This window comes from Coniophora puteana, assembly GCF_000271625.1.
Source record: "Coniophora puteana RWD-64-598 SS2 unplaced genomic scaffold CONPUscaffold_11, whole genome shotgun sequence".
NCBI classification, from domain to species: Eukaryota; Fungi; Basidiomycota; class Agaricomycetes; order Boletales; family Coniophoraceae; genus Coniophora; species Coniophora puteana.
The window spans coordinates 765,509-791,222 of NW_006913063.1; the positions used below are offsets into that span (position 1 = coordinate 765,509).

General features: G+C 53.3%; 8 protein-coding genes across 8 annotated transcripts; 3 read left to right on the forward strand and 5 right to left on the reverse strand.

Annotated features, from left to right (window-relative positions):
- Positions 1 to 3,109: 3,109 nt before the first annotated feature.
- On the reverse strand, positions 3,110 to 3,787 carry CONPUDRAFT_61594 (uncharacterized protein; the record flags this gene model as incomplete). Its single annotated transcript, XM_007773578.1, has 1 exon — positions 3,110 to 3,787. A coding segment is annotated over one exon (678 nt), but the record flags the coding sequence as incomplete, so codon positions are not given.
- A 155-nt stretch (positions 3,788 to 3,942) lies between these two features.
- CONPUDRAFT_61979 (uncharacterized protein) lies at positions 3,943 to 4,734 on the reverse strand (the record flags this gene model as incomplete). The annotated part of the gene is made up of 1 exon (XM_007773609.1): positions 3,943 to 4,734. The coding sequence occupies one exon, from the start codon at positions 4,732 to 4,734 to the stop codon at positions 3,943 to 3,945; it is 792 nt and encodes a 263-aa protein (XP_007771799.1).
- Positions 4,711 to 5,363, reverse strand: CONPUDRAFT_21885 (uncharacterized protein; the record flags this gene model as incomplete). Its single annotated transcript, XM_007773539.1, has 2 exons — positions 4,711 to 4,953; positions 5,007 to 5,363. Coding segments are annotated over 2 exons (600 nt in total), but the record flags the coding sequence as incomplete, so codon positions are not given.
- A 3,506-nt stretch (positions 5,364 to 8,869) lies between these two features.
- Positions 8,870 to 11,052, forward strand: CONPUDRAFT_167798 (uncharacterized protein). The gene is made up of 11 exons (XM_007773902.1): positions 8,870 to 9,081; positions 9,161 to 9,174; positions 9,250 to 9,385; positions 9,458 to 9,497; positions 9,608 to 9,669; positions 9,737 to 9,868; positions 9,955 to 10,151; positions 10,230 to 10,239; positions 10,304 to 10,344; positions 10,405 to 10,430; positions 10,488 to 11,052. Exons 1-11 carry the CDS (start codon positions 9,015 to 9,017, stop codon positions 10,819 to 10,821), a joined length of 1,059 nt encoding a protein of 352 aa, XP_007772092.1. The 5' UTR covers positions 8,870 to 9,014; the 3' UTR covers positions 10,822 to 11,052.
- Positions 11,053 to 11,136: 84 nt separating this feature from the next.
- CONPUDRAFT_138951 (PLC-like phosphodiesterase) lies at positions 11,137 to 13,283 on the forward strand. The gene is made up of 7 exons (XM_007773903.1): positions 11,137 to 11,325; positions 11,434 to 11,516; positions 11,572 to 11,971; positions 12,033 to 12,243; positions 12,311 to 12,667; positions 12,727 to 12,910; positions 12,969 to 13,283. Exons 1-7 carry the CDS (start codon positions 11,179 to 11,181, stop codon positions 13,138 to 13,140), a joined length of 1,554 nt encoding a protein of 517 aa, XP_007772093.1. The 5' UTR covers positions 11,137 to 11,178; the 3' UTR covers positions 13,141 to 13,283.
- A 23-nt stretch (positions 13,284 to 13,306) lies between these two features.
- CONPUDRAFT_128675 (MAGE-domain-containing protein) lies at positions 13,307 to 14,818 on the reverse strand (the record flags this gene model as incomplete). The annotated part of the gene is made up of 6 exons (XM_007773904.1): positions 14,592 to 14,818; positions 14,443 to 14,536; positions 14,200 to 14,382; positions 13,896 to 14,147; positions 13,450 to 13,818; positions 13,307 to 13,392 (listed from the first exon to the last, which is right to left on the reverse strand). Exons 1-6 carry the CDS (start codon positions 14,748 to 14,750, stop codon positions 13,307 to 13,309), a joined length of 1,143 nt encoding a protein of 380 aa, XP_007772094.1. The 5' UTR covers positions 14,751 to 14,818.
- Positions 14,819 to 17,178: 2,360 nt separating this feature from the next.
- CONPUDRAFT_75535 (general substrate transporter) lies at positions 17,179 to 19,282 on the forward strand (the record flags this gene model as incomplete). The annotated part of the gene is made up of 10 exons (XM_007773681.1): positions 17,179 to 17,220; positions 17,278 to 17,450; positions 17,515 to 17,680; positions 17,748 to 17,835; positions 17,887 to 18,010; positions 18,073 to 18,448; positions 18,506 to 18,620; positions 18,679 to 18,733; positions 18,791 to 19,031; positions 19,097 to 19,282. The coding sequence occupies 10 exons, from the start codon at positions 17,179 to 17,181 to the stop codon at positions 19,280 to 19,282; spliced, it is 1,566 nt and encodes a 521-aa protein (XP_007771871.1).
- A 1,305-nt stretch (positions 19,283 to 20,587) lies between these two features.
- Positions 20,588 to 22,370, reverse strand: CONPUDRAFT_75536 (uncharacterized protein; the record flags this gene model as incomplete). Its single annotated transcript, XM_007773682.1, has 11 exons — positions 20,588 to 20,667; positions 20,863 to 20,920; positions 20,974 to 21,028; positions 21,067 to 21,214; positions 21,576 to 21,624; positions 21,708 to 21,773; positions 21,956 to 21,994; positions 22,062 to 22,076; positions 22,134 to 22,153; positions 22,204 to 22,221; positions 22,298 to 22,370. 11 exons carry the CDS (start codon positions 22,368 to 22,370, stop codon positions 20,588 to 20,590), a joined length of 621 nt encoding a protein of 206 aa, XP_007771872.1.
- Positions 22,371 to 25,714: the final 3,344 nt, after the last annotated feature.

The window sequence follows — 25,714 nt, forward strand, 5'->3', positions numbered from 1 at the left end:
CATCGTCAAAGAAGTACAGCTTCCGAGGGGGTGCGTTAGCACGCGTGGAGGAGGGTGCGAATGCCCGAGGACGGCGTGAGTCAGGCGCCTCAGGGCGGCGTCCCTCGAGAGCACCGCCTGGCTGCCAGCAGCGGTCGGTAGGGTGACGCCCACCACAAGTCCGACACGGAGGAAACGGTCGGCCACCAGGCAAGCGGGCAGCTAAAGCGGCCTCCGGATCGCGACGATCAATGTCAAGAGCACTCTGCTCCGTCTCGATGCGACGGAGGATCCGAGTCAGAGCTGTAGAGAAATCAGCGTGAGACCCAGCATCAGACAGCAGCGTCGCGACATCGTGTTTGATGTGACCGAAGTCGCGCGTCAGTGCGTTCATGAGAATGATGGCCATGAGCTTCTCCTCGGAGAGAGGGCCCATCAGAAGCAAGGAATGGCATGTCTCCCGAATCCATTTGATCGTGGTGTCAAGGCGATCACTCCGAGCAAAGAAGGTGCTGAAGAGTTTCTGCCACAGCTCAACCTCCATGAGTGGGGCAAGTTTCTCATGACGATCCCGTAGGATCGAGTAAGCAGCCATGCAGGTCTCCTCGGTGGCGATATACTGACGCTCCTCGGGCGCCAGTTTCTCCATGAGCAAGCCAAAAATGGCATTGTTCAGTTGTCCCCAAGTGACGGCGTCATCGTATGGCGTAGCGGCGTCCGGTACGGGATAGAGGCCATCAAAGAAGCCGTCAATGTTATGCATCCGCAAGAAGTTTTGGAATGCAATACTGAACGGCAGCCAGTTCCCTTTGGAGCGATCGAGGACCGGGATAGCGGCAGCGTGGTGGAGCTCGATCCTGACGTTCGAGAGCTTTCCAGGGCGGGGTGGTAGAAGATATGCGCGAGGGCCGAGGCCGCGAGGCAGAACTCCCAGAGGAGGCGGTACAGCGTATGCTAACGCCGCTGCTGGGGCAGGGGCGGGAGCAGGTGCTGGTGCCGGCGCCGGTGCCGGTGCTGGTGCAGGCGCCGGTGCAGGCGCAGGAGCGGATGCGGGAGCCGCAAAGTGGGCAGGCACGGGCTCGGGGACGGGCGCAGTGGTATACTGTGGTGCCGGTGGATGCATAGGTTGTTGGAATGCAAAGGCCGAATAGGGCATGGAATACGGGAAAGGATACTGCGCGAAGGGAAAGAAATTCTGCTGGGGGAACTGCTGTGCTGAGAAAGAAGGCTGTTGCGGGAGAAGCTGCTGCGGAGGGAAGAATTGCTGTTGGGGGAACTGCTGAGGGAGAGACTGTTGGAGAGGAAAAGATGGCTGCAAGGGGGCAATGGGATCGACTGGAGCAGGGTGCTGCAAAGGAGTGAATTGTTGCGGGATGGGTTCATCGATGCAATGGCGGACACGGCCTTGAGAAACGGAGGGAGCGTCAGGCTCGGAGATGTGGGGAGGGGCCTGACGGGCAGGGCGAGAACGCCAAGGTGGGGAGTCGAGAAGCGGTGTACGAGAACGCCGAGGAGGGGAAATGGGAGGTGGGGTTCCCTCGGAGTTCTCAGAGCCCGCGTCGGCGGTACGATACGAGCTACGGGAGGAAGGGCGGCGAATGTGGATGCGACGAGAGAAATTGGCAGGGAGTTGTTGACGAGAGGATAAAGAACTGGGTCGGGGAATGGAACGTAAGGGCAAATACGGGCTGCTGTTATAGACAGACGTCAAATCCATGGATGAGCCGCTGGGAGAAGTACCGCGACTTCGACGAGAAGACATGTGGAGAGCAACAAGAACAAGGACACAAAAGGTGGTCCTGCGGGTCAAGCAGGGACTCTAGCACCAGGTCTGGATCAAAAGAAACGCAGGGCGCTCATAACCTGTTAAAACTATGATATGTTAGACCTCACTCGGTGTGGTGCATAACGAGTGTATTCTGTACCTATGATATGTTAGACTAGGTACAGAACAATGTGAGCGTCGTGGTCATGTATCATAGACGAAAGCGTGCTTACCCTCACTCGGTGTGGTGCATAACGAGTGAGGGAAGCGAGACGAGGAACGCTGGTTCGAGTATATCTCACCAGCATTCCATACTGGACGCTTCGGTTGTGCTTCTGTCGGTAGCACTAACCCTGACGCGGTGGACTGGAACCTTCGGTTCCTAACATTGGGGAGGTTGGCCTCCACGAAACGCTGGTACACCTTCGAAAAGGCAGCACTCAGCGTTTCGTGGGGAATTTCCCAAGTGAAGCTGGCGGAGCTTGGGAGGGCTGGGAACGCGGAGCGGTTGAGGTGTGGGCGCTCGTCGAATGTGGCGAGGATGGGATTTGCTGGCTCGACGAGGGACCCCAGTGACGACACAACCGCAGCCTTCTCCGTAATATCGGTGCTGCCATGGGCAGTGGTGTCCTCGGTGACGTACTCGCCGGTCCAGTACCAGTTGATGACTGGGCCGGTGGTGGTGGTGACAGCAATGGGACAAAGGCGAAAGACCTGGCCCTCGAGTCGGTACTTGGGGTCTGCCATAGCCCCATATGTGATAGAGGGCACGGTGTACCGTTCTCGGATGATGGCAGTGGAGCGTGCGAGAGCGACTGTAAAAAAAGACCCTGTTCGTGCAAGGCAAAAGAATAGGTTGCCGTGGAGGAACGTGTCATTGGGAGAGGCAGATATGGGTGTACTGAGCAGGGACCTCGGTTTCGTTCTGGTGAAGGATCCACAGCGTTCGAGGCGATTGCGTGACTTGGGATCAAAATACCAATTGATGACGAGGCGGACAACCGAGGCTTTGTGAACGTGGTTGCCATTGTACACGCACCAGTCGAGTGGGCGGATCCCAGGGCCGGTGGGAAGCGAGAGCATGCAGTCAGCAGCAGATGAGCTGTCTGGGCAAGCATCCGGATCAATAGCCTCATCAGAGACCATATCACCAATCGCCTGCTCGAACTCTTGGCCCGGGGTGACGAAGCCGTCAGCCTCGCCGTCTTCGTCGTCACCAGAGGGAGTGGGGGGCATGGTCAAGGTAGGAGGAGGAGGAGGAGTATCGGTGGGCTCATCAGCAGCATCGTCAGATCCGATGCCGTAGTACTTGTTGTTGCCGAATGGACGCAGGAAGTCGACATCGCGAGTCTTGAGCAAGTTGTCTTAGTCGTAGAACCTGAATGGGACTTGAGAGATGGAAAGAATAGCAGCGGCGCGTGAACGACCGTGATGCCAAGATGCGGGGAGATTACAGCTGGCCGGCGTGAGGTCACCAGTCCAGTGACGACGGCGTAGATGATCAGATGCCTCGATCCGACCAAACTGCAGCCGACGAGCGCCTGCAACTAGCTCCGGGTGTGAATCGAACGTTGACTTGATGTCGCACGCAGCACCAAGGCGACTTTCGAGCTGGACAAGGCTCATTGCCAAGTCGTGGCTGCCGAGCATGCGGAGATAGGCGAAGAGGCCCTCGAGCTTGTCGTCACCAGTGTCACCAATCCAAATAGAGCGAGAAGGGTCCAGAAGAGACTGCTTGATGATACAAAAGATGAAGTTCTTGACCATGGATTGATAGTCGTAGTACAGCGGATAGGGAGAGAACTGGCGACGATGCTGGCGAAAAAGAGAAAATGCAAGATGGGCAAAAGCGGAGAGAGACGAGACTTGCTGAGAGAGCGAAAACGAAGTGTCAGTGAAGGCGTCAAGAAGAAATTTGAAGAGAGCGCTGAGGAGGCGAATCGCGTCGAGATCTGCAGCTGCTTGAAGGTCATTTGGGGGAGGTTGTATGTCTGCAAGAGAAATGATGGCACGGAGGAGTTTGATGGCACGTGGGACGTCTTGCGGATCGTCGGGGTACAGGAGCCGTGCCACGCTCTGCTCGGTCTCGTTGGGAAGTCAACAGAGATAAATGGCGAGCGTGCCCGGATTGATGACACAGCCACCATTCAGCGTGATACCCTTCGGGCTACGCAAAAACGTACAAAGTCCTAGTTTAATTATAAGCAATGCATAATGAATGTGAAATAGAAAAACTTACGCTTGAATATGTGCTTGGGGTCAAAGTCGAGGGTGACGCACTCGTCGCCAACGAAACAGTTCAGCCCCGGGAGCAAGCGAACATCACCAAAAGGGATGGAAAGCTGGCTGATTTCGGCGAGCTCGTTAATTTTGTGCTTGAGAAACTCGTCGTGAAATCCACGACGCCGGGTGGCATCCCCGTCTGTAGCAACAGACCAGATGGGCCCGAGCTTGTGCTTGGCGCCAGAGTCACTCCAGCTGCGGATTGCGTCCTTGATGATGGCGGCGATCTGAGCCGGCGTTTCGGATTTGCACGAAGCTGCAGCGAGTACAGGGTGGATTGAATCGTTGCCCCAGGTGGTGATCGCGATGACTGTCGCTTCCTTGCCCAGATGACACTCCTCTCCAGAAAGGCTCTCGGCTATGCGGATGGCGGACTCGGCGTCTCTGATGGTGAGGTTGACGGCGTCAGCGTGCTGATGACAGATGCCAACAACACGTTGCGACTTGCTGTCGAAGTCGGCCTTCTCCTGCAACGCGATCTCGTCAATGCAAACGGTATGGCCCGAAAAGGCGGGCGTCGTAGATGCAGAAAGGATTGCGTTCCGGATGTTGGTGATAAAGTCGGACTGCTGGATGGCACCAATCGTCGCGTTGATGTTGATGAAGGTGCCGTTGCGAATGAGAGTGCGGCGGGAGGGGAGTCCGAGACGCCGGTTGAGAGCTACAGAGAGCTGCTCACCGCCGAGGCGATAGATGAGGTTAGCCATCTCGAGATCTTCCTTGGCATAGCCACGGGGTCTGTACACGGTCTTGATGGCCTCCCCGACACGGTTGAGGATGGTGTGCAGGCTGTCACCATGACGGCGGGCTGCGCTGATGAGCTGGTGCACGCGTGGCACATCATGCTTGGCCAGGGCCATCAAGAGCACGTTGAAGGTGTCGAGGCGCGCGAGCGTGTTGCCGATTCGGCGAGTGTTGTTGAGCGACTGCAAGACTCAAATATTAGCACGAGATATAAAACAGCAAAGAAGGTACTTACATTGAGCTTGAGGTCATTGATCTGGGCTCGCAGCGAGCGAGCGAGCGAGCCGAGCTGAAGCATGCTGAGAAGCTGATAGCGGGTATGAGGAGCCGCGCTGACAGCCATTGGGCGAAGTCGGTCCACCTCCTTATGGATAGCCGCACACTCGGAGCAGGGGTCGGTGGTGGCGAGCTGTTGTTGACAAGTCTTGGCTCGCCCCTTGGGATTGTCGAAGGTGGGCATCTCCAGGGTGAACGGCAAAGCGCCGTGACCGTCTGAGAACCGGCCGACTGGGAAGGTTTCGAGGAACGAGCCACCAGGGACGTCCCAAGAGATGGGACACCCTTGGCAGCCGTCCGGAAGAGGTGGTGGTGGGCCAGGAAGGCGGAGAATGAGGGAACTTGAGGCCGAGCTGGTGGTAGACGAGAGCGAGGCCATCGACGAGAACTGGCTGACGCGTGCTGCAGTAGCAACATGATTGGCCGCCAGGACTCCAACAGAGCTCTGAGGGGTCAAGCTGGAGGTGTTGGCGCGAGAGCTGGGGCGGCAGCTGCGGCTGCCTCTGTGCTGGGCAAGCGAGTGCAGATGCCCTGGGACAGAGAACGTGGGGTCCGAGGGTGCCAGACACGTCTGGATCCAGTTGTTGCACTCGGGGCATTGAACCTCTCGGCGCCTGGGGCCAGCTCGGTCGTGGAGGTAGCCGTTTTCGTATAGCCAGAGTAGTGCATCGGTGGTGTTGACAGCGAGCATACGGTCCGGGTCGGGTTCTTCATTGTCCGAGCCAAGCTCTGTGAGGACGTCTGCGACCCGATCATTGCGTGAGTCGTTTGAAGCCTCCGATCGGCGGTCGTCCAGATCGTCACCTTGAAAGACGTTGTCGACATTTTGGTCGTCGTGAATGGGCCCGATATTGAACCAGGGCCGGTAGTCGGCAGGGACATCGCTGAAAGCAGATATATGCGTAAGTTTTGGTCATCAAAACTCATTCGAAGAGAGACTCATACCTCAGATAGTCGTAGCCGGGGATCGACGGACTCGGGTACACCTGGCCGACGTCGAACCAGTCGTTCCAATGTTCTGACGGCGGGATGTCGCTACATCCATATATGAGTAGCTGGTCAATGAAAAGACTGCTTTTCGTACCTCATATTGAGTCTTTTGGACAACTTGAGAGTGGTTTGAGGACTTGAAAGGAGTGTTGAGGGGTGGATGGATGAAGAGAGGAGTGGATGACAGCCGTTGATGGGGTGGTGCAGCGAGGAATGCAAAGAAGACGGTCGATATCGTTTACTACGATCGCGTCTGGGTCACGTGCAACGACTTTTCCGGCCTCCATACCTTGATGCCGCCCGGGTTCGTTTTTTTTGGTGGCAACATATCGATTAGATTACATATTCTGATAGATTCATGTTTATTACCATAACCCCATGTACATTACGGTTATATTTTAGATGATGAATAACGACTTGTGCACTTTCTAACGTCGATTATGGGCAACTCGCGAAAGTGGAGCACCTGAGAAGCCACCTGCTATATGCGGTGGCTCCAAAGATTAGTCGGTGTTTCGTTTCGCGCTAACGCACGCCTCTTGGTCAGAGTGTGAGTAGTATTGTACTCGGGTATCAAACATATACGATTCTGGCAAGGCAGCGACATAAATATAGTGACGATGACAAGCTAACTTGATGCCTTGCCAAATGGCACCCCATTTAGACAATATCTCACATGGCTTTACAATTCGATCTCGAACCTCACAGTGCCTTGCACGCGCGATTCGAGTTCTGCAGACTTCCGGTATAATTTACAAGAGCTCGTATATTAATGTAATTTCTCAGAATGCATGATAAGGTCAACCCTATTCTGACAACAGCCACAGTGGTCGATTGTCCGGCCGCACTTTCTGTGATGGTAAGCATCGTTCGACAAAACTTCGATCGTCCACAGGACGTCGGTCATTAGGCACATTACACGCAAGACCGATCGATGCCCTTTTGGTTTAGACTGCGTTGTGCAATGTGTGTGCCAGATGCGGCTTACCTCGGCTTACTTACTGCCACTGACTTATCCGAGCTTGCAGTAGCAGAGATTGAAGCTTCGAAGGACGGTGGCAGCGCGCACAGATTGGCAGCGACAGGACTCTGTCAGCGAGTTGAATCCCGGTGGGGCCGGTAGGACATGGTGAGATGATGTGTCTTCAAGTTGGACTGTTTCCTACTAATTCGACTAACATACCAGTGTGAAACACACATGCTCCGAACTGGTGCATCTCTCCGAGATCTCGAAAACGAGCCCGAGGACAGCTGAAACTCGGGTTGCACGGTGATATTCAACGCGTGTCTGACATGCAGAGGCGGCTGGCTGGAGCCTTTGTATCCAGCTGCTGTGTACTGATTCGATGTGCCGGCCCCGCACGTTGAACGACGTTGCAAGCCGCGTTGGTCTCGTCAGCAGCCTGCTGTCCCAAGAACTCCTGCATCATATGCATGGCATGAGATCTTTAATGTGCGTTCTCCACATTCCCCAATACACCGGCATGTTGACTTGTCTCGTGTTAGGCTTTCGGCACCTTGTACATATGAAACAGTGGTACGGTTATAATAGGTAGTGACCTGAAGTGTTCTCGTTCGCGTGGACGCCGGAGGAGGTTGCCAAGACAATAATGTCGGGCCCGCACCCGAACGCCACCCGAACGCTAATCCTTATACGCTCATTCGTTTCGTAAGCTCAGAAACAGATCATCTATCTCGAATCTAACAATGTGCTAATGCACGCTGGCGCGTTTTCGGAAGCAAGTTGCGTATCATGCTCGGGGCCTGTGCATTATACACGCACCAGATTGTGCCTGACCACGTCCGACCCTGTCCGACCTCGAGCGGGCGCCCCGCATCTGACAGGTGCTGACAGCGACAGCAGGAGAGACAGGCAGGAACAGCGAGCAATCATAGCGCGGTCGAATATGTGCTAATATGTGTATATGAACTAGTCACGCTGGTGCACGAGGGGTTGTATAAAGCACGCGGGGAGCGTGCTGCCACATCTTCAATGAGGAGATGATGGTGTTGTCGTATGCTGGAAAGGTCGTCAATCCCAGTTCTGAAACACGGCGGAAGACTCGAGTTCAAACCAAGTTCAAACGTTCAGCCTGCTTCTGTCGCATCATTGGCAAGACCGGGGCTTGGAGTCCACATGAGTCCACACGACCCACCACCTGGACTTGTTCAAAGCTTCTTCCATCTTCATCCGAACCTGTCATTTATTGACATCTGGGCCAGGGCTTTCATCCTGTTGCGTGAGCGCTGCCAGCCAAGAAACCGACATTACGCCGCCATTGACAGCCGCTTCTGGCCATTTGTTACCTTCCCGGGTCCATCCGCGAAGCTCGAGGACGAGGAATGAGATTGACGCACGAGAAGGACACGCGTGCGAGCCAACGTTCGATCGACCCTTGACTACCAACAAGCTAAACATATCCTCGAAGCTTCACATACGAAGCTTCTGGGCTTCATGTCGCCGGAACGTTTTAGCCGCCGGAGTCTGACTTGCAAAGTAGACGGTGGACATCGCTGTTGTCCCTGGGGTGCACGAGACCCGCTGGTTGCTAGAGGCAGTGATGTGCCACCATCGGCCACCAAACCAGGCCCCAGCCTTGCTGCTTTGACCAGACAGTAGCCAATGAAGAACGGCGGAGCAGGGCCGGGGAGGCTACGGATATGGCAGGTAAGAAGCTTTCGTCGGATCATTTAGTCGAGTTGTTGAGACAAATTGAAATGGAGATGAAATGAGAAACCGACATCGAAACGACACGAACAGTTTGACATATCCTGATCGCACATAACCGGGTATAAGTCTAAAACCGTTTGTGTGATAAGTCCCAGTGAGTGGGGGACGTGACATCTTGTCCACCGCCCGCCTCGTTCACAGTGCTCGTGCTAGTCGACGTTCCCCACTCGGGTCCCCCTTTCCTTTGGACGACGGCGCTGCAGCCCCCAGCTGAAGGCCCACGAGTCGCCCAGCTCGCAGGCGCACATGGCCGAGACACTGCACGACGTGGAGACGCTCCTGCTGCACCTTAGGGCGTGCCAGTACGTTGCTGGTGAGTCCCTCACCTCCAACCGCCCGTCTGCACAACTGACCACCGTATCTCCTTCCCTCGCGCATCTCACATTGTATAGCGTCCGGCTTCATCGTACGTGTCCTCCTTCAAACCCCTGTCGTCGATATCTTTTCTAAACGGAAACTATGTGCTCCCTAAATGCACCAGATCCTGCTCTACGACCACTTCCTCACGTTCGGCGAAGAGGTGCGGCTCATATGGCAGGCAAAATTCACGCTCGCCAAAGTGCTCTTCCTCTACACCCGCTACATCGTGCCGATGGCGATGTTCGTTCAAACTTTCTGTAAGTTCTTGCATTTTTCAAGTCTTGCCCGAGACCGCGTTAGGCTGAACATGGACCTTCTCGGTGTGGCAGCGTTCAGCGGTATTGGGGGGATAGTTTTCTCAGATGAGGTACGTTGTCCTTCCGTGCGTGGTGGTGCTTTGATGTGCTAATCAAGACCATTGCAGTTGTGCGTTGATTCTCACCTCTGATGTACATACATGAAGCTGAGACGGGTGTTAGCTGCAAGCAGTGGGGCATATCCGCGTTCGCGTTCGGGGTATCCTCGATAGCGATCAGCGACTGTGAGTCTCCGATTTCTGTGCCGTGCGCCACCACCCCATAACCAAATCGCCTGCCTATGGCATATAGTCATGGTTCTCCTGCGCCTCTGGGTGATATGGGACCGCCGGCTCAAGCTCGTCGTTTGGACGTTGTTCCTATTCATCCTCGCAGAAGTAATCACAGTGATCGTCTTTGGCTTTCTCACCGGCCACATCACAGGTACGTTCGCTCACTGCTGTTTTCCTGCCTCAGTCGCTTTGTTCTGCTTGCTAACACTAGCTATCACTTGATTCGGTCTTCTCCAGCCAGCACGTCATACAACCTCTCGCTCCACGTGTGCCAGGTCAGCACCGAGCTGCACCTGAGCAAGCTCTGGGCGCCCGGCGTCGCGTCGCAGATCATGGTCTTCGTGACGGCGCTCTGGAACGCGTACGATAAGCCGCGGGCGCACAATGTGAACCTGGGCGAGGTTCTTTGTCGAGATGGGACACTCTATTTCGCTGTGAGTCAAAGTCGAACTCGGGCTCGAATTCGGGTGCAAGGTGGCCGTTTTTGTTGACGACGTCTTTTTGCTTTTCAGGCCCTTGTTTGTAAGATACCCTAACCAGCTACATCAGTGTCAGGGCACCTCACACACGCTATTTTTTTTCACAGCTCTACGAGTCGTCAACTTGGTTTTGGCTACTTCAACCCCAGTAAGTGATATGACGTACGTCAAAGCAAGCGCCAGTAACAAACTGACCAACTTTTTTCAGGTGTCACTGCAGTTCCTCGGCCTTTTGTAAGCTCACATCCCCATGTTAATCCTCACGAGACTACTAACAAGGCCTCCCCTCAGCTTCGTGTGGTGCGCCACGACCGTGACCGTCTCGCGCCTGGTCCTCAACCTCCGCGCGGTCTCGGCAGACTACAATAACAGCGAATGCGACGACGACGAGTCCGAGGAGCTGACGTCGCTCCCGAGCCTGCACCTGCACGATAGCCTACGGCACTCGATCACGGCAGACATGCTCACGACGGACTCGATTACGGCGGTCGTCGCGCACGACTTCAACCCGCACAAGTCGCTCCCGACGCCGCGCGGCACGTTGAGAGGGTATCCGCGGACTCCGTCTGGGTTTTCGGTGTCGGGTCCGATTTTAGATGATGTGAAGAGTTCTTATCGGTTATGATGATGACGATTGGTATGGGGATATGGTATTTGCATCACATTTTTCGGTTTGGGTATGGATTTGTAGCAAGTTTGTTGTGCTTTTATTACTACTGCTCTGTATACACGACGGTTTTCACCTTTGACTCTTTGTTGCGATCTCCTACGTTATCTAGCCCATCCAGTATACTACTAGCTCTTCTGTACTCGTAATTACGCCCGCCTACGAGCATACCTGTGTTATCATATGGATCCTGCTGATCAATTCTCCGAAGACTCCGGCCTTCCCGGAGCCTGCTTGTGCGTCGGCTGCCTTACAGTGCCTCGTTGAGCTGCTCGTTATCGCACGCCGTCGCACCAGCACGACACTACGTTGACTATGGCGGCAACAACGCTCGAACAAGAGGTGCAGCAGCTCTCCCTCGAGTACGGCATCGAGACCGCGATCAATGTGCAACCGCCCGAGGACGGCAGCGCGGTCAGAATCAGCCCCGAGATTGTCGACTTTCTCAGCGAACAGGGTGTGGTGCGTGCTTTTCATTTCATTTTACTTGTCTGGTCGATCGACGCTTCTTGCACTTGGCGCACGTCAATCACCGCAAATCCGGGGTAAACTTACCACTCGGATGCACAGGACGCACAGGAGCTGCTCAGAAAGTCCGCGGTCAGCCCCGTCGAAGTGGACCCGTCGCGCTCGCTCAAGGACTACTTTATCTCGTGCGTCCTCGTCATCGTTTTCACACTGCACAATAATCGAATGCAACCCCACCAGCTCCTCGCACAACACCTACCTCCTCTCCTGGCAGGTCCTCGGACGCGCCTCGACCGCATCGTATGTGCACGCGCTCTCGCAGAACGCGCGCTGCGTCGAGATCGACGTCTGGTCCTCCCCCAAGGGGCCCATCGTCACGCATGGATACACGTTCAGCCGCAGCGTCCCGTTCGCCGCCGTGTGCGCGACGATCGGCGAGCTTGTGCGCACAGAGGCTGATAGCGTTAATGACTGGCCCGTGCTCGTCAGCCTCGAGTGCCATGTCGCGCCGCAGAAGCAGGGCGAGCTCGTCGAGATTATGCGGGAGGCGTGGGGTGATAAGCTCGTGAGGGGCGAGGTTGATGGGGTGGACGACGATAGTATTTCGCCTGCGGATTTGAAGGGGCGGATTTTGCTGATGGTGAGTCTCAGTTCGCACGTACTGTACTGTATGTAGCTGCTTATCGCTGTCTGCGCTGTAGGTGGAGTACTATCCCGGAACTGAAGATGTCGATCCTGGCGACGAGATCGACGGCTGCGTTGTCCCAGAGGACGATGAAGGACAAGAGCTAGAGATCGACCCCGTCATGGAAGCAGAGCACGAGCACAAGCACGGCAAGATCTCAGAGGAGCTCGCAGCCCTCGGGTTTTACACACGAAGCATGAAACCCTCCAAAGGCTGGGCCGAGCAGTGTACGCGCCTCCCCTCCCTTCACAAATAACGCATGCTCACCCCAGCCATCTCGCACACACGCACCAGACTTCCCCAGCCCGCCCTTCGTGCGCAACATCATGATCAACATCTCCGAGTCCGCGCTCTCCGCGCTCATACCCGAGAGCACCGCCGCGCTGACCGCGAGCGCGTCGCGGCACCTCCGGCGCATCTTCCCGATGGGCATCCGCCTGAGCTCGAGCAACCTCGACCCGCTCAAGTTCTGGCGCACCGGCTCGCAGGTCGCGTGTCTCAACTGGCAGCACTTTGATAGGGGCATGCAGATCAACGAGGCGATGTTCGTCGGCACGAACGGGTGGGTGCCGAAGCCAGCGATGCTCGGGCGGGAGGCTGTTGAGATCGGGAAGACGAGGATTACGGGGGAGGTCGTTGGTGTGAGCTCGTGTGAGTGGGAGCTCATCGTTGCTTTGGAACGGAACGGCGTTCACGGTTTTGAATTGTAGTGACACGGCCGACGAAGTCAAGCTTTTCGGCGTATGTCCAGGCAGAGCTGTTCCATGCCGACGGCGAAGAGAAGTGGCACACCGATCGCGTCAAGTGCAAGGACGAAGCCGAGCAGGTCGACGTGATGTGGAACAATAGGCAGTTTGAGTGGGAGTTTATTGATGACGAGTTGGCGTTCATACGGTGAGTACGGCTGAAACCCGACTTAGGCTGTGACGAAAAAACGCTGACTTTGTGCCAGGTTGACGATCTGCCACCCGGAAGAACTCATACTTCACGAGAACCTGGCCGTATTCTGTGCCCGTGTCAGCAGACTCGAGCAGGGGTGGAGGTTTGTGCGTTTGCTCAACACCAAGGGCAAGGACAGCGGGGCCACGCTTCTGGTTCGCTTCACGATCACCAATGTCGAGTGAGGCCAGCTTTTTGCTTGTTTTAAGGACGACAAGATATAGTAGATTATCTCTCGGAGACATAGCATACCTAGGGAAACAACATGTAGAATCAGCAGAAACCTGCGAACTGTAAAATATATACCCCGATCAACACGTATTGGCGCTCTTACGCGTGCGCACGCACCCATCATCGAATATCAGCCAACTTGCCCCCAGCGGCACGTTCAATGCCCTTGAACATCGCCTGGTGCTTCCGTTCAACCCCCTCCCCCCCTCCCCTCGCGCCCCCGCCCTGCCCTCCGCGCCCGGCACGTCCATTCGCAGCAACACCCTCCTCTTCCTCCTCCTCGATCGCCTCGCCCCTCGACCGCTCGACCATAAACTCCGCCATAAATTCCGCCACCGCCTTCTCCCCCACCTCCGAAAACGCGCGATTGCCCCAGCGCCACTCATACGCCGCCTGCGCGCCGTCTTCGCCCCCGCCCTGCGTCGCAGCAGGCGGGCGCCCGCGCTTACCGGCTCCGCCGCCAGCGCCGCCTTTGGGGTCGCCGAGCCGGACGCGGTCGAGGTAGCCCTGGCGGACGAGCTGGGAGAGGAAAGTGTCGATGGGCATATTGCGGTGCGTGGAGAGCGCGCTCGTCGGGACTGTGCCTGTCCCGGCGGGCAGGCGCAGGCGCTTGAGGTATGCGCGGAGGTCCACTGCGGACGAGGGAGGAGTCGGCGTCAGGATGCCAATGGGCTGGTTCCGATAAGCTTTAGAGAAAAGGAGGGCGTACTGTCGGTGATGACGCGGCCGTTGGCGAGGATGAGCGCGAGGACGACGTGCAGGACGCCGACGGCGCCCAGCTGGTCGGCGGTGCTCCATGACAGCACGCTGCCGTAGCTCCGCGGGAGCTCGTCGTCATCCAGCTCGGGCTCGTCCGCGGTCTGCTCCTCGAGGATGCGCTCGTCCGTGAGCGCCGCGTATTCAATGATTTTGGGGTGGAGCGTGGAGCGCAAGATGTACGTCTTCGACCCCTGCGCGGCGGCTGAGATGCGCGAAGTCAGTCGGAGCGGTACCTCGTGATAGTGGGAAGAGACGAGACGTGCCTTTCTTCCGAGGTCCTATGGCGTCTCGCGCTTCCTGCAGCTCATCCGCGCCGCCATCTGCTTCGCGGTAGTTGCGCGCTTGGAGCTCTACGAGCTCCATGGCGAAAGTCCGCCGGAGCAGGATCTGGGCTTTCTCGAGCACATGGTTGAACGAGCGCGAGCTCGAGCCAAGGACTGGGCGTCATTGCATCTTAGCTGTAAATCACAAGTGATGTGCTTGATGGTAATACAGACCTTTCTTCGTGATGTCCTCGCGCTTCAACGGGACGCGTTTCTGCTCCATGAAGAGCGCGAGACGCACCAAGTCGTTCGCTTTGCGGTCAAGTTCCTATGTCCAGAGGTTAAGTGCCTTTATACTCTGGCATCGAGCTGGCTGAACGTACCGCTTCCAGCCTACCGCCCTGAGTCTCGTCGAGATCCATCAGGTCCCCCTGGGTGGCAGGGAGCTCTTCCTCTTCCTCTTCCTCCTCCTCCTCTTCATGCCTGCGTCGACGAGTCCTCTGAGAAGGCTGCGTTCCGCGTCTTTGTGAGCGTGCAGGCATGTTCAGTTCTTGATATGGTGGATGTTCCGCGTAAATGACAAAACGCGTCGCTGCAATCAAAAGACGCGCTCGCGCTGCCTCCAGGAACGTCACGGCGTGACAACACAGCAATGTGATCATGTTGATGCTGTGATCACCCCGTGAATGTCACACCTACCGTGACGCTGTACCTGACTGCCAACCCGACAAAAATCCGACGCATATATTCAAGCTCCTTGGACCGCGGGCATATGGTAATGAATCCAGCGCTCGCCTCCCTGCACTACGCGTGCTTATCCTCCAGTCGACGCCCTGCACGTCCCAGCCAGCACGTCGTCCAAGTCGTGTACGGGCGTATACAACCTCGCAGCGACCAGCGTTATTGGATCGGCACAATTGCTCTGTCTCTGGGAGTCCAGTCCGATCTCATCGCTCCACCGAACTTGCTTATTCTTAGACCGCGGCCACCAGCTGGCCGAACGTCGCGAGGGCGTTCCCCAGACCTAGACAGCATCACCGCGTTTCAATCAGAACTTCGGAAGCTTCTGACACGACGCTGCAGGGCTGATAACACCATTTGTCTAGGTTCGAGACTCTTCAAGACCGAGTGATACGAGGCGATACGGGACGTGTACTTCAGAAACATCCGTCCACCCCGTTTCCGAACCCGAAGAGTCCGTGCGGCTCTCCACAGACGCCACCGCCTACCCCAGCGATGAGTTATCTGCTCGAAGCTATATTAATTTGAAGCTATATCAAGGAACACCTCTCTGTTCTTGGTATTGCTCTTCCGTAGAGAGACGCATACACTCAGCATAGCGAGTTCGCCCGAGTCCTAGCTTCGCTTCTTCTCTCGCCATGCACATCACGTCTCGGCTCGCAGTCTGCAATCTGGACGCACCCGTCTTATCGATAGCCCTCGATCTCTCAAACAGCTCTCCAGAGTGTCTCACGAATCGTTCCGACGTCTCATCTCTGCTTAATGTCGGAAGAAGTCCCGGGGTCGAATTTTCGCGGATCGCAGGCGCATATGCACTACACTTGGTGGAAAGGAGGATATCGTCCACTCGGGTCCGCCGGCACTCCGCACCGAACAACACAGTGCCACACTCCAGAATGTGTGCCTCGATCGCTGCGGACATTCTCATGACCCCGCCCCCACTGCACTTATTTTTAGGTGAAAATCTGGGACATCACGGCACGACTTTACACGATTGGTCTATCATGAGAAGAAGTGGGGGTGCACCGTGTCTGGGGCAATAGGGCTGAGGGTGAGATTATATCCTACCCACGAATATACGACCACGCCTGATTGCCAGCTTGTTTGCTAAACCTTTCTGCAGTCCGTCGGGCTGTCGTTGTTGTAACGTGTGTTCTTGCTATTCTAAACTGAGGCTCTAGCGCAACACGTACAGCCCGCGCGGGGTCATGTGGAGGACGCATAGTCCAAACCGAACGGCAGACTTTCGGCATAGTGGCCTATGGTGGCCCTGATGACAAAACTTTGACAACATTTGAAGGAGAACTGTGATGTGGCTGACTTTCGAGGGCGCTCTTCGACACTGAAGGTCACGTTAGCCTCTATGAAAGCAGATCCGGGCATTCGGAAGGAACGAAACATGTTGACGCCGATCTTACCGATATACTGAGCAGAAGGAGCAACTTGAAAGGCAGCCGTCGGCCGTAGGCATGCCATGTGCTCCAGGATATTCTTCCTGATCTCTGACGAACGTCGGGGTGAAAAGTCAGCATGAATTGGCGAGTGTTCTAAAGCCGAAGCAAGCCGCTCGATATTACCGACCCTCGGTGCTCCACCTCGATCATCGTTGTTCCTGGCCAGATGTCGTCTGACAGAGCTTACCGGCGGGATCGGGCAAGTCCTGTTATATCGGAAAGTGTGGTGAAAGCCGGCAATGGACTAAGCATGAGCCAGAAAGTTTGTTCCATTTCTCGCCCGCCGAAACCTTCCTGTCTCATAACAAGGCCTATGTTGATTGCAAAGGCATGGGCCTGAGATGTTGCTTACGGGCGGGCCGAGTGGGCTGTGTGGTATAGGAACGTGAGATTGATGCAAGAGCATTTGCCGACACACGCCGCTGTGGGCTGGTTGCATGGGTAAGCGGAGCCACGGAGGAGAGAACCCATAGGCGGGCAGGAGGCCGGGTATCCCAGTATGGCAGGATGACATCAACCCGAGAAGGTTCATAAGCAAGCCGGTCGTCTCGCAGAGAAGCCGGTTTCCCCTCCCCCATCGCCTTTAGCCCTCCATCGCATCCCCCGCACCCCAGAAGGGCTACACGCTATCGATATGGCGCTTTTTTACGTGTATGTTTATCCGTTTCTTATCTTTTTATCTTTTACCTTTGATCTCCTTTTCACGTCGTATGCCTCGTACTCACACTCGCCTCCACCACACAGCCAAGGACTGCCCATAGGATGGGTGGCCATCATGCTGGCGCTTCTCGCGTCTATGGGAGGATTTATCTTCGGTGTAAGCATCTTTCTTTTCATCCTTTCGCTATCTCCATGTCTAACATATCCTCCTCAGTATGACACAGGTCAAATTTCAGACATTCTTCTCATGGAGGACTTCCTTCTGCGCTTTGGAACATGCACAACCCCAGGAGTATCCTCTACCTGCACATTCTCCGTCGTCCGAGAAGGTCTCATCGTCTCTCTCCTCTCCATCGGCACCCTCGTTGGTGCCCTCGCCGGTGCACCGTAAGCATCCACAATTAACCCCTATCTGTCGCGTCGTCTGACAGGGATCGCCGGACACTGACAGGACCGCTGACAAGCTTGGCCGTCGCTGGGCTATGACGACAGAATGCATTGTCTTCATCATCGGTGTCATCATCCAGATTGCGTCCGAGAACGTTTGGCAGCAGTTCGCGTTCGGTCGCTTCATTAGTGGTCTCGGTGTTGGCTCGCTCAGTGCCGCCGTACCCATGGTGAGCATGAGTTACTTCAGGGCTGTGTGGGAGCTTCGTCACTGATGACTCGTTTCCGCGCGATTAGTATCAAGCTGAAACTGCTCCAGCGCAAATCCGTGGTACGCTGACCGCAACATACCAGCTGTTCATCACGTTCGGTATCTTGGTTGCCTGTAAGTTGCGCCCTCTGCGTATTCCTCGCTGGTATTGACAGCGGCTTCCAGACGCCATCTCCATTGGTACTAGATACGTCCCCATGTCGGCCTCCTGGCGTATCGTCGTCGGTATCGGCATCCTCTGGGCTTTGATCCTCGGTATTGGTATCCAATTCATGCCCGAATCTCCCAGGTGAGTCCATCAGAGTCTGCCCCCATTCATATTCGACACGAGGCTCTGACACTATTCACAAGATGGCTCGCAGCCCATGACCGCATGGACGAGGCCAAAGCCTCGCTTGCAACGGTCCGCGGCTTCTCCACCGCAGAGGCTGCTGACCACCCCATCATCCTCCGCGAAGCCGAGGAAATTCGGACCAACGTGACGGACTACATGAAGAACCGTGGTGGCTGGCTCGACTGCTTCAGCCCAGCGAACAAGACGCTCTACCGCACGATCCTGGGCATGACGTTGCAGAGTATACAGCAGCTCACGGGGGCCAACTACTTCTTCTACTACGGCGCGACCGTGTTCCAGTCTGTCGGTCTCCAGGACTCGTTCGTGACGCAGATCATCCTTGGAGCTGTCAACTTCTTCTGCACGTTTGGAGGCATGTACATCATGGAAAAGGTGAGGCTAGCTGCTTGCCGTATCAGCCTTCGTTTGATCTCATGAACTACACTACAGTTTGGTCGTCGCACACCTCTCATAGTAGGTGGTATCTGGCAATCGGCATGGCTGTTCGTGTTCGCGTCTGCCGGAACCGCTGGGAACCCGACACAGAACCAGGGTATTGGCAAGCGTGAGTATTCAGTATCACTTACGTTGCCGCCAGCTAATGGCCTGATTTATGGCAATAGTCATGATTGTTTCCGCTTGCATGTTCATTTTGGGCTATGCCATGACATGGGCTCCGTAAGTGGTCCGGATACATCCTAATATCAGATTGGTTTTCTTACGACTGCTTCGCAGCGGTGTATGGATTCTCATCGGTGAAACATTCCCAACCCGGACACGTGCCAAGCAGGCCAGTCTGTCGACCGCTGCCAACTGGGTTTGGAACTTCCTCCTCGCGTTCTTCACGCCCTTCATCACGAAGGCAATCGACTACCGCTACGGCTACGTTTTCGCGGCGTGCAACTTGACCGGTGCGGTCGTCGTCTACCTCTTCCTGTACGAATCGTCCGACCTCACGCTCGAGGCCGTCAACATGGTGCGTGCTCGTCTCACTCTTCGACGTCTCCGGGGTTTACAGCTAACTCATGTTCGCCTTGGTAGATGTACACCGACCCCGACTGCAAGCCGTGGACCTCGGGCCGCTGGGCACCTCCAGGCTTCACCTCCCGCCAGGATCTCGTCGAGCAGGCTCGGGCGGCCGAGTCGTCCAAGCCCCTCGCATCGGGCGCGCTCGAGGAGCAGCGGATCGAAAAGCGATCCCACACTGACTCCGACCCGGAGCACTAAAGAGAATGCCCACGTACTCTCACCCCTTTGCTTCCTCTATCCGTTTATATCCCAACCACATCTCCAAGACGTCTATCCACATCTCTCTCACTTGTCTCAATCTGAGGCATAGAGACTGTTTCTGGCTCAGCTAGCCAACTCAACAGCGATGACGGTGAAGCTGTGGTTGTGTCCATGGACTGATCACTGAGTGTTATTGCATATCCTACGATTTACGGAATACAATGTACGCTACGCATAATGACAACTTCCTTCTCATGAATCTTTCAGCTATGTTGAGCGATCGCGAAATGCTCATTGCGTCGATGATTGAGCCTAGGTGTGTGTATCTGTCCCGATATGTTTTTAAAATATCCGTCACCTCGCAGGGTGTAGGCGTGGCCATAAGATGACGGTCGATATGTACTCTTTACGGATGGTCAAGAAGACGCTCCTGGAGTTGTGCCCATCAGGCATGTCGAAGACAATGTGCTCAGTCGGGATCCTTCCCCAGTTGGACCACGAATGCGAAACTCCGCGTGTAGAAAAAGTAGACTCCGAGTTATCCAGCAGGGCGGCGTCAAGGCGATTAACATGGTAGACCGTGCGACGTTCCACTGAGAGGAAACCCGTCAGAGGCAGAAGGATGTATATACTGCGTCAACGCGATGGCGAACTCGAATAGAGACAGAGCCGATGGGTGGCGCTTGTGGAAATCGGCGCTGACGATGTGAACGGTAATCTCCACCGGCTCTTGTTGCAACGGACCTTTAAAAATACCACGCTGCTTCATCTTGTTTAGTGGCGGGCCTGCAAAGGATGCCTCGCGAGAGGTATTTCACTCATCCCCGCGTCCTCTGCCTATACCGCCCCTCGTATTCGGTACCCCCACATTAATCCGCTTCAATATGATGCGTCTCTGAGTCTCATTGAAGTAACGGAGCGTCTATAGAGAATTCCTATAAGTAAGTACACCGTCAAGCCCAAGAAACCAGTCGGAGATAATATCAGTACAAAGTCATAAATAGTGAAAGGCCGCTGATCATACAAGAGAGAGTTCTGCCAAATAAATAAATAAGAATGAACTAATAAGTTAAGTCGCAATATGGAAAGGCTAAAGGAAGACAAAGAGTAGCGAGACCGGCAAGTATGGCTAAATGAAATCCCGGTCCTCGCTAGCATCAAGGCGCTGATATATGTAGCTACATGTTCGAAAAGTTATCATAGACCTGTCTTACCTGCAGTACCTATGACCTAATAAGTATTCTGGCAGGTAGTCACCTTTTCATCAAGGTCCGTCATTTTCCAGCTGAGGAAGTTCTCTGTTTACTGATTCCTGTCGTCGAGAGCAGGCGGGTGCCTTCCGAATCCGATGGAGCTGATTGTGCCGGTGTTCATGCTGGACCCTCCATTCAAATGGGTCAAATGATTTCGGCGAATAGATAGGATCAGCCAAGGTCCCAGCATGCAGAAAAGTCCAATATTGAGGGAACTCTCGATGTCACTGAAGGTAGCTGTTGCAGTAACGGAGCCCTAAAATCGCCGGATATCCGAGTCAGTTCCCAGCAGGGCAATGTTATCGCTTAAATTGTGCTACTCACTAAGTTGAAATTTAATGGGAGGTTTGAGAATATGACCAGGGTGAAGCTTGCGAGCACCCTAGACAGAATATTGAAGCTTAATATTCTCAGACTATGGGATAAATTGCTTACCATAAAAAATATAGCAAACCTTGCCCCAGCAGTAACCTGATTATCCCACTGATGTCTGTTGAGGAGGACGCATTTCCATGAACTCTCAGGTACATCACTGAGCGGTAGACGAGCATTGCAACGAGCAAAAACTCGTATGCGCAGGTGCCTCCGTTGCCCACGACATCAAAAATCCATAATACTTGATTATTCGAATTAGAATACAGACATTCCCGGATGCCTAATAAGACGCCTTCTTGATCTGATCGGGATTATATATATCATACAGAATTAAGGAAATTCTCCCGTGACTTACAGACGAAAGAATAAAGTGGCAGAGATGGAACGACAGCCATTGAAACACTCAGCAGCTGTGTGATAATAAATATGCCAAAGAGGAGGAAGGTCACTCTCTTTGAATTTTCGTAGAGTGCACAGACTCGGGCGCACATGACTCCTGAAAACTCCAAGTTAGTTGTTTCACTGGATGTTAGCCGATAACACCACCTTGAATGACCATGATCAGCACGGTGGGAAGAACAGTGATGTTCAACACATTCAAAATCGTGCCTTCAAGTTATACTGCTGAGCACAAGCTACACACCATAGAATACTTGGCTTACATCTATGCGAGATATTTTTTCGTCTGTCAGCCAAACAAAACAAACAGGCCTAGAGAGATAGCAAGTATAATCACTCCTAGTAGAGCCACAATGGTAAGTTTCTCGTGTTTATTATCGGTACAGCCGACTTACTCTGTCTGACAGAATAACGGGAAGATTTGTAACTGGTAAAGTTAACGCAACCATGAAGAACAATAGCTGCGAGAATACCAACCAATGGTCATTCTTTATGAAGGGAGAAAAGGTTAGAAAATACGTAGAAAGCAAGTCTGCATCAAAACATACATAGGGATTATTAGGCCAACATAGCGTAACTAAGAGAAACGATTAAAATGTCTTCAGTATATAATATCAGCTGTAGTGCCAATACTACCACTCACAAAGGCATAACAATATGTCAGGGGAGATATTCCATATTGCTAAGGAACCCAAACCCGTAAAATTATCAATACAGCGTCATTCTGCATTCGCTAACTAAGCACGCACCCATATCAGCAAAACCTGACACAGTTCACTTCAGAAGGTAGTTTTATATTTGGAGGATGGAATATATCTCACCTCTTGACTCAGGTTGAGAGCTAATTCAAAAGAGTCACAAAACAATTCAGTGAAGCTATCTTCAACTAACCATAATCGTAGATCACCACTGTCAGAAGTGACACTACGGTATTCAATCTAGTTCAGCATCGTTGTGTCACTTGCGATTACGGGCGGCTACCTACCAAGAATATAATTTTGTTTCTGATATTCGATGAGGATAGGTATAAGAGCAGGAGAATTTAAGACTGCGGGCATGTTGGGTGTCTTCCGTGTGGGTGTTTCTATTAATGAGTATATTTGCTGACCTTTTATACGTGCGCACATGCATGGAACAGCAGCGACAGCTGTTCTTTGGACACGCCACTCTTTCACGCTAGTAGCGAGATCATAAATGTAGTTCGTGATGCCTTCCACGCATATCCCAAATATCCTCGATCCGGTGTCCAGTCCAAGACCAAAATGCAATGATATGTCATGATGGTATCCATTCGATCGTGGTTTGGTTTTGCGCACATGCATCAAGAATATCCTATAGATAGCCAGATGCTGAACGTAACTTACGAAGCAGCAGAACATTATCAATAGTATGAGTGGACATAGATCAGTGCAAGGAAATATTGGTACAGTGTGGCGGCTGTGCCATGTATATTTTACCAAGCCAGCTGCGGGAGCAATTATCGAGTCGATATCCTTGTCCAACTGTCCTCCACGTACCTACTTTGGCCTTTTGCCGTGCGAACTAGACTTGTGGTCAGGAGCATCATCATTTTGGAAGTTGATCAGCGTTTCTGGTACAAATACAATGCCACTCAGCAGATATGTTATATTTATACATATCGCTACACCTGTCAGGGGCGACATTAATCTAGGCGGAGAAGTTCAAACGCGCAGTGAAACAGTCCAAAGATGAATATACACTAATCTGTTTCTTGGCTCGACTTCGCTGGCCATCGCATAAGTCTTCATCATTTTCCAAGAAGGAATGTTGTTCAACAAGGGCGTTCCCCATCATATGCTCCGCAAGGAACTTCGCCTGGACGACCATACGCTGATGAATGTCCATCCCTTCTTGGACCACAGGTCAAGTACAGCCTTAACAGGGCATGGTGTCCAACCTCCGCTTCCTCCCATGGGACATCACATTTACCGAGGTATAACCCGTATCATTAAAATTGTGGACGAATTTTTGATCGTACCTGCTTTTGCCCCGTTTGTCCTAGGCAAGTCCAAGGCTTCCGTGCGCCCTGGGAGGCGCAACGCCACTGGTAAGCAATAACACAGCATGACGTTTTGCCTCACGCCTCTTCAAGTTACCGGATATAGTTCGTACTGCAATGTATAAATGATGGTGCGTTGCTCCTACTTCCATAGCTCGCCCAGCATCCCCTCCCAATTTCTGGTGTCCCCAATAACAGCTGCGTGTTGTGTTTTGCTTATCGCATGTAGCAGCCTATCATTGATGAGCTCCTAATGCCCTTCTCCTATGCTTTCGCCATAATCCATGTGGCTGATGTCGCTCCCAGTATCCGTCACGCATTGTTTCATCCATACCATTGTTGAGGGCGATGTTTCTCATATTGTTAATGTTTGTAACCCACTCTGTTCTTTTAACCAGATAGAATAAGTACCGAGATACCAAACTCAATCTCATAGCATGGTCTCTTTGTTTCCGTGTTCAGACGTGTCGTATGGCTCTCTTATGATTAAGAAGCAACAATAATATCCTGCGTTTTTGAGCTTTTGAATTTTCGAACAAGATTTGAGATTTTTGCTCTTGCCATATTAATGTGTTCTCGAAGTTGCTGGTGCTCTAGAGACGGCAGGCGTAAAACTGCTTTTCATGTCTATGTAATTTGTAGAGTTTAGTTTGTGCCTCTCCGAATACTAGTTGATAATGATGATAGTAGACCTTTTTCATGACATTTATCGACGTGCTGTAGTTGGATTTACTTGCACACAGGATACATGTCTTCAGTTTGTATAATTTCACCAAAGCTTTTGCTCATCGCATCAAAGACTCTTTGATCAAGTTTAATGAGATTCAGCGCTGAGCTGCAACAACGATACAATCCTTTTGCCTCTTCTACGAACAGCTCATTTTGTGGTTGTAACATTTTAGCATGAGTGTTGAGCACCCCGTCATATGCATGACAAGTGCATTGATCATTGAAAGTTCCGTGGCATGGTCCTATGATCATCAGTATCAGCTTAGTCATGTGAATCATGGCAAGATTTCATTCCACGGTCTGCCTACCGTATTTCACGGCACTGAATCAACTAATCACCGGTGGTGCTCTGCCAGACACTTCCGTGGCGCTCTTCCGTAGCGTGTTGCACCAAAAAATGTGAGGTAAACTCTTGAGGTGGCTATTTAGCGCCCAACTAACTGCTATTGGTTAGGCCGTTGCTCTTGGCGCCAATATGGTGGCAACATTAGCATTTTTTTCTCGTTTGCACAGCTTGCACAGCAAGGGTTTGTTCGCTCATTTGCACAGCAAGGGTTCATCTCTCGTTTGCGCCGCACAGCTGATTATTCCCATTCACACAGCACGATCGACTGTTCCCGTTTGCACAGCATGCACTTTTTTTCAGATGTGAACTACGTCTATCTCATGTTCGTCTCACCATTGTCTTGGTTCGGGTTTGCTAACCGCCGGGCGGCGAAAGAATTCACGGGTGGTATGACATATAGTACGTGTATTTAACAAAGGCTTATCTGGGACTAGGTTTACTATTATTCTCCTTTGTAGTCAGTATTCCAGGATTAATATTCAAGCAACTTCAGCCAAGTGGAACGGAGCACGTAAGCGCGAAGCGCCGGCCCAGTGGGACACAGTCTTGGTAGAGGTGGATTTGAGGTGGATCACGCTCAGCGTTCCAAGCACGGAGGACTGCACGGTGCGTGTCTATGTCAAATTTCAGTCTTTTATTTGCTAACTGTTTGCCCTCTTAGGTCTTCGTGTTGCTGAGGTGCGGGTTATATTTACATTGCCAGAACACCTCGGCCACGTCAAAGAGCCACTCGCGTATGTGCAGTGGTTCCGTGAGGTCAGACTCAGCAACCTCGACCGCGACTCTGGTATGTTCAAGCTCTCCCGAGCGTCCCGTCGGGGTTCTCCTCACGCCGAATGTGTCCCTCTGTCCCGTATCATCCGTCCGTGTCATCTCGTTTGCTACCATTTGCTTATTGCACTGCCCGGAAGCACCGGTGGCGTCTTTGCCTGACATTTACGTGGCACTTTCCCGTAGTGTTTGGCACTGCATTTCCATCACAAGCTGACTGAGACTGGCCAGGGTGTTACGCTGTTCTGACGCAGTGATCTATGATGAAACAACTACTAAGGAACCGCTCGATTTAAGCTTCCAATTCTGGGACTATCCACGTTTGTTGATGCTGCTGGAATGCCCTCGTTTCTCGGTGGGAATCGCTTTAGTGGCAGCCCTTGGGCAGCCCTTTGTCGCATTTCAGCTCATTTTCTATCATAGCATGATTCCTGGTATGATAGTCCACTCCATCTGTATAAGTACTCTGTGATGACCGTTACAATCACGGGCCTACAATCGTATCTTGGCTCTGAGGTTGTATCTTGGGTCTACGG